Source organism: Anas acuta, chromosome 1, assembly GCF_963932015.1.
Source record: "Anas acuta chromosome 1, bAnaAcu1.1, whole genome shotgun sequence".
Classification (NCBI taxonomy): Eukaryota; Metazoa; Chordata; class Aves; order Anseriformes; family Anatidae; genus Anas; species Anas acuta.
The window spans coordinates 191030739-191045360 of record NC_088979.1 but is presented as its reverse complement, the minus strand read 5'-3'; the positions used below and the strand labels follow the sequence as shown (position 1 = coordinate 191045360).

Sequence of the window (14622 nt, the reverse complement as noted above, 5' to 3'; positions counted from 1 at the left end):
TGGAAGGAGATGGTGTTATTGAAACCCTCTCCATCTCAGCCATACCTGCTTCAAAGCTGAATCTAATTTAAAAATCAGATCCGATCCAGTTCACTTTTGACCATTTCCCACGATGCAGGCTTCAAACCATGACCTATTTCAGCGCCTGACCACCCTCACTGCAAGTAATTTCCTCCTCATATGTAATAAGAATTTCTCTATTTGCAACTCACCTGCCTTGCCTCATCCTATCTCTGGGCACTGCCCCGAGGAGTCTGGCTCTGTTTTCTTTCTATTTGCTGAAGACAGTAAAGTCTTCACCTTTCTTAGCCTTCTCTTAAAACTAAACAAACTAATTCTCCGAAGTCCTCACATACATGCTATGCTGCAGCTCCCTGATCCTCTTGGTGGCCTTCTACTGGACTCACTTCAGCAAGCCAACATCTTGTACTTGGAGCCCTAAACTGTACAGAATCCTGAAGGGCTAAAAACAGAGCCCTAATTCAGCTGCTTACGCCCATACTAATGTGAGTACATACGAGCTCAACCACTCGTACTTGCCCATCCTTTTGGAAGCACCTTTACCTGCCTGTTGCTGCACTCCAGGTGTCTGAGCTGTCCCACTATCGCTCTGTGCTCCCAGTGAGGTTATGGCTCTGCAACTGCACATGGATTTCTAACTCCAGCTCATTCTTTCCTGTGCTTTATGCATTTGTAAAAAGCCACTCGACATAGGTCCCCAGTCTGAGGAAAAACTGAGAGCCTTCCCCATAAAGCCATCCTTAAGGCAGCTCCTTGCTGATCTCCCTTCTCACTGGGTTCTGGTCACCATCCCCAAAGACCCCACCTGAAAGTCCTCTTCTGCTAGGTTCCCACCTTCCTTTCACAAAGGAATCAGCTTGGATCCATTCCTGTTCCTGCCAACAGGCACTGTAACAGAGGTAAGAGCTGCAGGAGGCAGCTCCTAAACCTGGCTTTGCTGCTCAAGCCAGTGTATAAAGAAAGTACATTGCAAATTCCCATGTTTTGGCCAAACTCCAGGACAATGGGGCAACCAAACTGAAAACATTCCAAACAAAGAAAAATACAAAGTATAGCAGAAGCAGTGAATATTTATATGCACATATTAATACAAATACACAGTCCTGTTCCTTAGCACACAGCTCAGTTCAGCCCTGCGTTAGTACCACTCCTTATTTCTAGCATCTGAGCCTCCTGGTTGTACAGAAATTAAGGGACCTACAATTTCAGCTCCATCCTAACAGCTTTGTCAGGCAAGGCATTTGGCTAATTCTGATTAAAGAGCTGAGAGGCTGATATTCACCAGATGACATATAATAAAATTTTCAAAGAAAATAACTACTTCAATAGACAGCTTATTAACAAAATAGAGGTAATGCTGATGAAAGGCAATACAAATTACTTAAGTGACAAACTGAAAATCTTTCTTTGATCACTGGTAGGTATTAACTACATATGGATTAACAGTATACATAAAATCACAGAGATGTACGATTTTGCCTTGTTGAGACACCATTTCTCCTTACAATCACCTCTCAGCAATTCAGTTTTCACAGCTACTGCAAGAGAACATGTTTTAGAAGAATGTCTCCCAGTGAAATGTTCTGAACTGTTTCATCTGGTTAGGCCTTTGACTCCACAAGAGTTTAAATATATGTAGGTAGTTTTCAAAAACGGATTCTTTTAGAACTGTTTTTTTCAGAGAGAAAATTTGTGTTCAGTTTTATAACAATATATTACTTCCCAATGTCCTGATGTTTTATTTCCAGAACAGCTTATTAAGAAGCATGACATACTGATGATTTTGTTAACTAAAACTGCAATTGAATATGAATACACCTACATCTATGAAAAAGACTCATTGTTTCAGCGTTTTATTTTCTATAACATCTCAGGAAACTGCCTTATCAGTGGGATATCTTTATAAAAATAATACAGTAAGGAGAAATGCAAGCTACCAAGGAAAAGGCTCTTACAAACCTTACCAATAAAATTATCTAATCTCAGATACCACTGGTAAGAATTCATTTGAAATATCACCATTCTAACCCTCAAACGGTTAACAATTTTGGAAGAAACAAATTAAAGAAACTATAACATTACCAAATCTTACCTGTCGAATTATACTTTTTACACAACGGATGGGAAGGCCTTGATAATTGGACTTGATTATCCATTTTAGGAGATGATGTCCAAGTACTTCGAAGACCATACAGACATCTGGGATTTGATTAAGGATAATTTCCAAGTAAACTTGTTAACAAGATGAACCACAGACATATTTTTGCATATTGACTAAAGCAAAAAACATCTTGTGAGAAAAAAGTTCCCCCTAAACTGAACAAAAAACAGTACATGCTTTGGTACTACATTTCAATTCTATATGAACAGGTACAAGAACAGTGCCCAAATTAAAACATTCTAATGATGCAATTCTTGTCTGTTATTTCTGAATGTAACAACAGCATTAGGGCGAACATTGAAATGGCTATATGTAAAAAAAAAATAAAATTCATTTTTGTTTTCTTTGAAACAATTCAAAGTACTAATTTGCCCTATTACCTCTAGTTTCTAATAAACTTTAAGTGATTTGAATAGAAGGTTTGAACAACAGAAGACTGCAGCAACAGTGTTTTAAAACTGAACCACACTAAATAACTTTCTGACTAGGCTCAGTTGAAAAACACTTGATAAAGTCAACAAAGTAGCAAGAGACTGGATCTCTTAACCACCTACAGTTTTAACTGCAGAGGATAACGACAATTATCAAAGAATTTAGGTGCAAAGACAACTTGTAATTCAGAAGCAGCAATATGGAAAAAAAAATTAAATAGAATGCCAGAAAGTTTCATTTGACCCATGATCTTATCTGCCAATAGCAGATAATCAGGGAAGAGTATTGGAACAGAGCAAGATGTAGAAATTTCCAGTGATTTGTGGTTCAGGGACCTTTAAGTTAGAGCTTCTACACCTAATACACCTGGGTAAGTTATTTTTCTATTCAGAAAATATTCTAATATTCAAGTTAATTGCAAGTTTTAGCATCCATAATGTTCCAGCAAGAAATCATACAATCTGACAATACTGACTTAACCCTCAGACACAAACTGGGAATAACCTTACCATCACTGGAAATTGTAAAGAATGTTGAAATCTGAACTACATGACACTATAACCTTGCACAGAATAATGCAATACAAACGACAGAAAATGAAATAACTGATGGATTCTGCAGGAACATCTCATAGAAATTAGATCCTCTCTTTCTCCATTCATAGGGAGCCACACTGTTAGGGGAGAAATCTTACCTAACTTATCAGTGTTTTCATTAACCAGTTTCTTGGTGATGATCTTAATGTCACTGTCTTAACTTGAGTAAAAATGAAACTTACTTTGCCTATGGGTCTAACACATCCTTTTCAAGCACCTAACCCATATGAATAAAGCTATGTGAAATTTTGAAATCTACATCCCTAAGATGGAGTTGGACTGAAAGATAAAATCCCTTAAGACTGGGCTTTGTACTTTGTGAAGAATTTTGATTCACTTTGATTGCTGCTATATATTCTTCTCACTCGATGTTCCTCAACTCCTGTATTAGAAGAGATCATGAATAGTCATTTCCCAATCATGTTAATCAGCCTACTCAGTTCCATTCACAAGAGGAAACAGTTTGGTTTACTTTACCATCCAAGCATCCGATGACAAGAAGTCACTAATAAAGCACAGAGCCATCAGAGAGGATGAGCAGAGCATGTTAGCACTCCAGGGCTTATTAACTTAGCCCACGCGAGGAAGTTGCAATGCTACAGAAAGACAGCAACACACATTTCTGAAAGGCAAGACTCTGCAGTGTTAAATGAAATTTAGGACACCCGCCCACAGTCCTTCGGGCCACTGCTGCTGCAGACTCTCCAGCGCACATTCCTGCCATTCCTTGTTTTTACTGGCCTGTTATGCCTTGCCAGGAACCAGAAGAGGAAGGGATGTGGGGAAGTGAACAGCTGAGAGGCAAGCAAGGGGAGGACACGGAGAAGGAAGATGCGAGGAGGAATGGCAGAAGTAGACAGAGAAAAAGAGAGCCACAAGAAAGAGGAGTGAGGTATACCTGGAAAAGATTCCAGCATTTCACCAGGAGGATTCTGACAAACTCAAGGCAAGCTCAGTACTGGGGAGGCAAGTGGGATGGGGAAAAGACAAGCAGGAGGCTCAGCGTTTGGAGAAGATATGTCAAAATGTGACAGTTGTCTGATTCACTACTGTGACCTGAAGCATGTAAACTGCAAGCCAGCATGTCCACAAAGAAAAGCGTGGGGAAAGCTGTGCATCAATTATCAGGAAGCCAGCCTCGCAAGCCCCAGGATCATCCCACAGCACCGAGTGCCTGACAGATGAGCGTGTCCGAAGAGTTCTTCAGAAAGAAGAAAGCTGAAGCCCATGCTGCATACATGTCTCTTATGAAATGCTCTTTGAAGGGAGTCTGGAGAATATCTGAAAGGGGGAAATTTAGCAGAATAGTGAAAGTGAGAGTAATAAACATAACAATTATCAGCTGACAGCATTAAGTACTAAAAACCATTCTTTCCTGACCAGAATCCTGCATTAACTATCTATTTACCTACAAACACAGCACAGGAATATTTAGAAATCTGATGAGGTTTAAAGACTAGTTAAACTAAATGACATAAAGCTTTGGTAACAACACAGAGCATGTCTGCATGCATCTCACTAGCTCCTGGGTTGCCAGCATTTAGGCCCTATGGCATTCAATTAATGCTGTATATTCTTTGAAGATAAATTTAATACAATTATCATAATACACAATCATGTCAGGAATGTTTCCTTCTTTATTGTCTCACTTGTATCTCCGTGCACTTGTTTCATTATGTGATTGTCTGAGTTTCTTATTAAAAATGTTTCCCTCAATCATTTATTAAGGCTCTAATGAGTATCCAGTGCAGATAAACGTAACAATCTACACTTACTGAAAACACTACAGTGCCCAAGTTCAGGAATTGTTATTTCCTCAAAAAAAATCACAATTGCAGTCTTCTTAAAATGTAGAAGTAGATAAAAAAAATAAAATACTATCAGTCTAGTGTAGCATAGCACACATTGCTAAAATCTACATGTATATAAACACTTCTTACAGCTCCTAGGAGAAGGGTGATTGTTTTCAGACACACAGCCACGGCAGTGGCTCTGCAAACTCACAGCCCTGTGCTACTTGGTTCTTGACAAGCTTCCCCATTTGCAAGCTCCACAACATTTTGTGGTATTGGCCATCTAAAGGATACATCAACCTCTCCTTTGTCTAACTTTTAAAAGTATTTCATAATCAATAATCAAACCTCTATGAAGCGTATGTTGTTTTAATTTACAAGCAAGGAACAGATATTTAGTGACTTGCCCAAAGAATGCCAGAAACAATACAGCATGAAAAAATCTCAAATTGCTCTCTCAAACTCTTCAACTCAGTAACACCACTGTAGCACTACAATGGCTTTTTTTAAATGGAAACCACTAACAGCAGAACATTAAAAACAGTTACTTGATCCTTCCCTCCCTCCCAAAAGGATATACACCAAAGATTTTTTTTCCCTAGAAGCAAAAAAGGACTTGATCAAATAACCAATGCAACCAAATTCTGATCAAACTAGTAATGTGATTCAGGATGCACAAACTGTTTTACAGGAAATCTCAAAGCTGAAGATATTAGCTATCATATTTTCACTGGTGACTAGGACTTTGACAGACCTAGTCAAGGATCTACTAAGGTAAAACTGAAACAGAATAAATCAGTGTCAGCTATCCAGTGTTAATCCACTAACACGAAGTTATCTGAGCCCATGTTACACTAATACATGACCTCTCTTGGCTTTGTGAACCTACATGCTGTATTTCCAAAAGAGTTCGGATATGCTTTTATATACTATCGCTAACAAAATTTATTCTTCATACTCAGAAACAGCTTTTACCTTTAATACAGATGTTTACATACCTGTGAATCTCATCAGTAACGTAAGAATGATACTGGGAAACTGCTCCCTTAAACAGGTAAGAATTACTTCCTCACATAAGTATGAGTACATTTTCTTATTCCCCGTTTCATATTAGTGTTTTACGATGAAATCAGTAAGTCGAAAATCTCTGATTTCTAAAAATAACTTTAATTATTCTTCAATAGCACAGTTGTCAACTGAAGAGCTGAAGTGCTTTGGTGACATTATTTTTTAATGAACACAGTTAGACTATAGAGATATTTATGCAGTACTTCTCAGCAAGCATCTCAGCTCATAGATGACAACCTATTTTATACAGCCCAGCAGCACTGAGAAATCCCAACCAGGGTTCTTTGCCTCATTGTGTTAAACAACTTCTTTGATCACAAATCGTTTATAGTCAATTTGAAATGACTGCTAGCAACTGTATAGTTTCTTTTAATTCATGCTAATGTGATGATATGATAAAACCCACAAAAAAAAGCAGACTGTGCTGACTTCACCTACACTTAAGTAGCTTTCTACCAAGGTAGCTGACCAGTGAATCATCAGGAAACAAATATGGAAGAAAGGGGAAGCTGTTAAAATCCCATTCCACAAATGAGAATACTTGTCTCTATACTCACTTTTCTCACAACAAACCCAAAGGCTAACTGATGTCAAGAAACAGATGGGTAGGATGAAAACTGTTTGCACACTTCTCCCTGGAAGGATGCTTTCCAATGGGCTTTCGAACTTACTGGAGGTCAGCTCCTAGATTCCTCTCCTAAAGAACTAGAGCTAGTGAAGAGTAACTTAACCTAATTTGCTAAAGACTGAAGGCACATCACCAAACTCAATTTAGTCTTAAGCTCTCTAAAGCAAGAACTGTCTCTGTTTAGTAGTGTGATACCATGAATAATGAGGTCTGTTATTAGGCCTCCAAGACACAATCACACAAATAAATACCAGTTGTAACAATAAATGAAAGGACAGTAATATAATAAGCTGCTAAAACATCTAATACAGTTAGCAAAGACAATTGCCTTTAGTTCAACTAAAAAGTCAAATGTATTCATAGACCCCAGATTTTCCCTAAGAACAATATTCAGACATACATATTACTTTGTCTCCCTCTCTCAAAACATAAGAAAAGCCTTTAAAACCGTTGCCAAAAAACAGAGGTCATGTGGCCAAAAAAGGATCACGTAAACCAGAAAGTGATGCTCCCTGCCCTCACAATTCTCAGAAGAAAATAGCAATCAGCTTCTTCATGACACTGACTCTTTCTCCTTACTACTCAAGGGTAATACATATTTATTGTAAGCCTCACCTTCTACAAATCTTTTCAGTAGAAGATTTCTAAATAAACTTATATTCTCCAGTTCTAGTAGACCATGGCAGGATTGTCTTTCTTTTTTTTTTATTATTTTGCATTATTTAAAAAATGTAAGCTATTTTACTCCAGTGAGTGCACTAAACACTGGACTACTCTGCATCTGCACACATGCTGATGTTTCTACACTACAATTTTAAACTAAGACTAATTAAAAATATCCAGAACTAAGAGATTACTTATCTCATTAAATCATTTTTAATGAAGTTGCAACATTTTCAAAAGGATACGTATTCCGTTCATTCCAGAAATTTTGAAGTCATCAATTAGCTGTACAACCATATCTTTGTTGGGATCATTAGGGTCACTTTCACGAACCTAAACCAAGAGTGCAAACACTGATATTTTAGGAAAGAATTCACATTAAAATACTAATTATTTAGCTTTCAATATGAAACGATGTTTTGGAGCTTCAGAAATCATGGTAACATAATAAATTAGCTATTTAGAAAAAAAGATGTAGAAAGTTTAAAAACAATATCCCACTACATTTTTTTAATTTGTTACTACTATCATGGTTAGTACTGAACACTACTGAGTGAGCGATACTTACACATTTGAGTAACTTTATTTCATCCAAGGCTGTCTCTGTGTAATGCTGGGCACTTTTTACAACTTTCATTGCAACAAACCTTTTTCCCCTTGAAAATAAAAAATAAAACCACTTTCAAAACATGCTCTGAGCTAAAATAGACACATTTTGAAAATTTGGAAATGTTAAATAGAATATTTCATAATTTCATGCGTTCTGGCAGAAAACTATAAAGCACTGAAAAGCAGCTTTTAACAACATTGTGTTAACGACCTCATTTATTGAATATTTTATCTCCTTCACGCTAATGTCTTTAGAAGAGCTATATTTTTTCATTAATGATACAACAGAAATAAAAACATTAGCTTACTCTCACACATTCAAGACAACATGTAAATTCAATAAGCAAAGCTAATTTGTCAAAGAAAACAGTTACACATATTCTGAGAGGTTTTATAAACGATGGACTTAACCAAAGGCAAAATAATAATGCAGACGTTTTTCTGCATTATGAAAAGGATAGCACAAATTTACATAGCTTTATCATGCATGCAAAATAAAAGTTACTGTAAACAGAATAAAAAATGGATATAAATAGTTTACTTACTGCATATCCCAGCATAGCCAGACTGTGGAGAAGTGTCCCCATCCTAGCTTTCTAATAACATGATATCGGCCATTGAAAAGATCACCAATTTTCACTGGATGATAGCCTCCTTTCATGAAAATAAAAAGTAGAAAAAAGAATATTCAGAAAACAAACAGTATTTTTCAGTTCAATTAATTCCTGTAGTATAAATTTTCCCTTTCAAATTGTCCTGTACTATAAATAGGAAGTCTAAAAAAAATTTACTCTAATGTTAAAAATACTGCCCTACTTGGCCTGGAGAGAAAATACTCATGCCCTGTATGTACTGTAGAGTTTATCTGTCCTTCTCTGTTACGGCTTTCATCTGTGGTAATGCCATCTGTTCAGAGTACAGGAAAGATCTGCGTTATTTCTTTATCATATTTGAATTTTCTCCAGTCAACATATTTTTGGATGAATGCAGACTCTCAACAGAGATCGTTTTAATTCCCATTTGCTTTCTACTAATAAAGGCAGCGATAAAATACTTCCTGAGAAAACATTACGAACGTCAAATTTATCGATGCTGTTCTGCTTGGCTCCTGACCCACGGCAGCAGCGCGTTTTCCCAAGCCTGAGGGTTTTATAGCGAGGAAGCAGAGGGAGCAGGTAGCTACAGGCTTTGTCTGAGCTGCATTTGAACCCATGTCTGCAGGCTACCTACCTGTTCTCCCTGCTGCAGTCCTGACTTGTGCCCCCACACACCTTCCCAAAAGCCCCACTGGCAGAAAGGCCAACCTGAGAGCAGGCTGGAGCTCAGGTTTCAGCACAGCGGGAAGAGGTTGCAAGAAGTAGTGTTGGTGTTTATTGCTCCACCGTGAAGCTTTTTATTTCCTTTGTATTTTAAGAGGTGTTCTTAAACGCCAGAAAGAGAGTGATCACATGAGATTATTATTCAGATCTTAAAACACTAAATAAACATTCACAATTTTGCCTAAATGCAAAGGAATAATACAGCTGCAGCCTGCAGCTCTCCAGGATGTCACCCATCTGTCAGCTGTCAAGGGATTATCTCCTCGGCTCTTGCTGGTCCTTCGTCATGTCACGCCCAACTGGCCTTTGGAAGAACCCTCACTTACTGATTATTCCACTTCAGATTTGGAAAATCTTAAGAACACTTCCTTTAGGTTGTTATATTTGTTTTGAAATACGCTGCAAATCTTGTTAGAACTGGTGCCCAGTTAACACAACAATGCCAATTTATTACTTAATTCCTTGGATTTAGAACGGGGAGTTGGCTCTTATCTGCTGCGTATCTGTGGAACAGCAGCAACAAATCCGGATATATTTATATCCTTTCTATGCTAATAACATTTTTTTCTTGCCCTAACAGAAGTTCAGGAGTTTATTTATGAGCTAGTCGCAAGGATTTCCAGAGCAGATGAATAAATTTATTAGAATTTTATGACAGAACTGTAAAGATTGCATATTTAACACAACTATAACGCTTAAATAAAATATTGATTTGAATGTCAGTATGTCTAAACAAACTCTAAAACACACAGCTATGGGATCTGTTCAGTGAGTTGCATCTCCAGGCTGAATTGGCTGCTGGCAAAGCTTGCCCAGAGCACCAGCCAAGAGCTGACCCGCCTGGCCCCGGCCCAGCCGCCGGGCTCTGGCACCTCCGCGCCGCTGGCACCACCTCAAGCACGGCCACAGCACCTGGGGGGCAGCCCAGCCAAGCTCTAATTTGGGCCAGGGCCGGTCTGGATCGAGTGGCAGCATGGTGACATGCAGGGAAAACCTCCCTGCTATCCTTAGGAAGGAAATGTTTGCAAAAGGCTTCCAGAACAACTCACCTAGCAATGTAACAAATACCTTCGTTTCCACTGCCGGGTTGTGCCAACTTAGTAAGAACGTGCAGCGTGCCCGTGTGGGAATTCCTCTCTTTTCAAACAAAAAAGCAGATCATTTTTGGAATGCCAGCCCAGATTTACGCCCCAGGAAATGGAATGTCCAGGCTTATTTAGAGTAAATGTTGACTACTGTGCTTTCCACTTTGTTAGGGAAAAGAAACAGTACTGGGTACAACTGAAACCCAAGTCTCCTATGTTTACATTATTCAAGAAATTCACTGAATAAAGTCACACATACAAATTCATACTGATAGGAAGTAACCATAAAAAACCCTAAAGCACTAATTTGTGCATTTAACCATCCCTACAGTAACAGCTGAGGATGAAAATATTAAGAAAACTGGATGAATGTAATCATACTGAAACAGTTACTGACTGTTTTAAAACAATCAAAAAAGAATCTATTCTTCGATAAATTCTTTCCGTTAAACTCTGCCCAGGATGATCAAGCCATAGATGTGAGAGGAAGGTGAAGGGAACAAATACAGCAATTCTACCTTTCTGGTACTGAACAGGCCTGCATTTGTGAAGCACATCAAGCCTGCTGACCTGACAGCAAGGATTGCTTAAAATGCTTCAAAAGTAATTTCAGTGTCACAGTATCATTTCTTATTATTTTTGTCCTGCATATATCGCTGCAAGAAACCAGTGAGATGTAAGAAGCTGTATAGTCATTATTCCATTTGCAAGCAGATACAGTCAGAAAAGCTGAGAAGAACACCTCGCTTTAACGTCTATCTGTGGTTTGCGAAACAGATTTTAAATTAAACAATAAAAGATTTTCTGAAACATTTTACTAACTTCTTAAATGCCTAGTCCTAGTAAATCGTTCCTGAGCACAGTTACATGGCTTCAGAAGTGTTTGAAATCACACACAACTTATGCAGCCTTTTGCACTGCAAGAAGGGTGTAACTCTGGGCCTTCAAACACATAGAACAACGGTCAAGTCTTTTTTTATTTCCCATTAAACAAAATATTTGCCTTTTTTGTTTGTTTGTTTTTGGACATAGTAACAGCATTAACTCTCAACTACGAAGAATTCAAGCATGGGTAAATATGTGTTTCTAAAAACAATGTAGTTTAAAAACTGCCTTGCAAATCTGCCTGCCTGAAGACAGCCTTTGGTATATTTGTGCTTCAAAGGGTCAAAAACAATCAAGAACTTGTGATACTTTCTTCCCAGAACAGACAGGAAAGAGAACTCCCTACTCCCTAAGAAATCAAAGACACTGAAGTCAAGTCAATAAACAAGCTGACAAGTTATTTAGGTAAAATCTATGCAGTGCAAGAACAATGACACGATGTATGTAAAAGCTGTGTTACTGTGGTCACTACAGCACTCTCATAACTAATTACAACACTACAACATGTGTGTATCCACTGACTAAATATACACTTCACAAGGTATTTTCTACCCTCCTAAGTAACTGCAGGAGCAGTTTTGGAAATAATCAATAACTATTCCTGTAGGTGCTATTCCCTATTTCTGCTGCTAGGGCAGCAAGGTATTCATTTACAGGTTGTACACAACAACACAGTTAAATGTATTTTAAAAATCAGTGTCATCCTATGATGAATGCAATTATTTAAGTTCTTTACGGTACAGAAGGTGCTTCCAAATAGCAACGACAAGAAAGTATCTATGCAAAATTAGAGTTTTGAGAAAAATTATGTAATCTTGGAAACACAATATTGGTATTTGAAAATATACAATGTGTAAGTGGTAGTGCTGATAACGTAACAAAAAGTCTGTTGTGCTATTCACTACAGCACACACACAAAGTCTCTCACACTGCTAGCTAGCTACAAGCACTCAAGAAAGAGGGTCAGAAAAAAATGAGATCATTATTCCTAAATGTCTCCTGAATGTATTGGTAATTGTGGCTGGCTAGTTCTATGTTTGTATAGGGAATTATTCCCTTTGTGAACTGGATGAATGGGAGACATCTCCAGGGGGCAAAGAAGATGATCAGAGAAGCAAAGAATTCCAATTACATCTATGACATGACAGACTCTTGAAAAAAAAAACCTCCAAGTGTTTCAAGGCATTTCAGAAAAGAAGAAAAAATAGCTTCATTGTCTAAGTACCCCTTGAAAAATCATGTAGTTGGAGTTTTGATATTTCCATTTCTTAAACAAATAAACATTTGAAAAGCATTTGATCAAAATTCAGTGCCATCGACAGAAGTCAGTTCACAGATTTAACCAGGCTCTGGAAGAAGGCCCAGGGGAACAAAGGTTGGTCTCCTTTACACAAGTGGCTGTTGGTGCTCTCCTTCGTATCAGGTGTCAATTCAAACTGATCCAATTTCCTGATTAAAAATACTATTACGAGTGGCAACTATTTACTAGCCACTATGTAATGTGGTGAAGATTTGAGCCCAGCTCATAGTAACATATTCTTAAAAAAACATCTGTAACAGGCAATGGTAAATATAGTTAATAGATAAAACACTATATTTGTTAAAAATATTTATATACTATATACTCCCTCATCAAAACTGCCCTCCTATGAAATTTCAGACTGGGGCTGAGAATGGACTACATATGCTTTAAATCCTACTCAAAAATCCTGAGGGATTGCCACTTTGGAGATCAAATTAGGAAAAAAAGAGACACCCCAGTAAAACATGGTAATCTCCAAATATTTATCTTCTGCTCCACAAAGATATCCCAAAACAGGAAAACATATTCAAGCTAATAAAACATCTCTCCAAAAATCTGGAAATATTACATCCAAAACCATCCCAGCAATTCTTTACCAAATAACTGATTCATTCCCCAGACTGAATATGAAGTCTAAATGGCTCCAGATCCTCCCAGCCTTGCCATTTGATTCAGACGCATATACAACACTGACCTTCCTGTCAAGTTCAACGACAGCAAGTAAAAAAAAAAAAAAAAAAAAGGAAGCTTACTGATCACTCTGACAGGAAATTATGGTTAAAAAATAGACAAATCATGCAATGGAGCAACAAAAGCACTGTTCTCACAGAAACAAATGATTATGACATCCAAACAAACCAAAGCTCGAACCAATTTTTAGTACACTTCCATCAATTCACAGATTGAAGATTTCAAGAACACAGAACCACCTTCCAGCACACAGAAGTTGCCTTTAATTTTTCCAGAAACTTCAAGTATTAGTGTAACATGTAGTTCATTTTAAAAGCAAACAGATCTCACTCATGACCTATTACAGTCACAGACTCCACTTAAACAGGTGACTTACAAGCAAGCTGTAAACTTAGATTTATATTTTTTATGATCTGGATACTCCAGATGGTGACATTTTGCAAAAGATACTGGAACATAGACAACAACGGATTGTTTGAAATTAAACGCAGCCCTTCCTTCAGGGAAGAATTAAGTGGGGGCCTAGCAATGCTTAATCTCAAGTAGATACAGATGCTTACAAGTAAACAGATGTTTAAACAGCAAATCCATCCTTACTCACCGATGGAAGACGTTACAGATACCAAAAGAGTTATATTAAGAAACTAGCGTGTAACAACAGAAAATTTTAAAAATGAATAAAAAAAAATACAAAGATGCTTTAGCCATGGGTTTTCTTTTCCCTGCTGCAGGCTGTAAAGTTTAGTTTGAGTTTACCATTTGGTTTTCACCACTGGTATTTGTAAGCCGTTTCAACATTTGAAATATCACATATTAATAAAACTTCTTACACTGAAATGAAAATGTCATGTCCGCTTGTTAAATCTGAAAATACACAACTACTCATTCCAGGGCTGGGAAAAGGGATTCTTAAAAGAGCACAGTGGCTGGCTTACACAGAAACTTCTGATTAAGACAGCATCATATTTGACAAAATATTTACTGATTTGAGGAACATGGAATACCAGATATAGTAAATGTATGCACGGTGGAGTGGTCTGGGGCTGTACTAAAAATGGAAAATAAGAATAAAATCAATTCAAGACGATAAAACTTTGATGTTTCCTACAGTAAATTCATACCCCCTGAACTGATAGACGTTATCTATGATTTTTCATGCAGGTACAGTGCACACTAATGGGAATAGACTTGAAACATTAGGAGTAACATTGAAACAAACTTTAGTATTGACACTGTTGCACTGCAGTTAAGTGTTTTTATGAAAGAAGTGGCCACTTGTTCTCATGAAAAAATGTAGTAAAAATAATGTAAGGAACAACAAAAACTAAGGAATTTAGAAACTGAAATAAAGATGCAGGGAACCTCAGAC

At 37.5% G+C, this 14622-nt stretch overlaps 1 protein-coding gene across 18 annotated transcripts in view; it reads right to left on the bottom strand.

The window, feature by feature from the left end:
* The window catches only part of SRPK2 (SRSF protein kinase 2), a 149586-nt gene that overhangs the window by 29019 nt on the left and 105945 nt on the right, over positions 1-14622 (bottom strand). For all 18 annotated transcript variants that reach the window (XM_068669823.1, XM_068669832.1, XM_068669830.1 and 15 more), the window contains 4 exons: positions 8517-8625; positions 7931-8018; positions 7608-7695; positions 2114-2220 (listed from right to left, as the gene is read on the bottom strand). In XM_068669823.1, coding sequence (XP_068525924.1) covers positions 2114-2220; positions 7608-7695; positions 7931-8018; positions 8517-8625 — 392 coding nt within the window. The remainder of the gene's footprint in view (positions 1-2113; positions 2221-7607; positions 7696-7930; positions 8019-8516; positions 8626-14622) is intronic.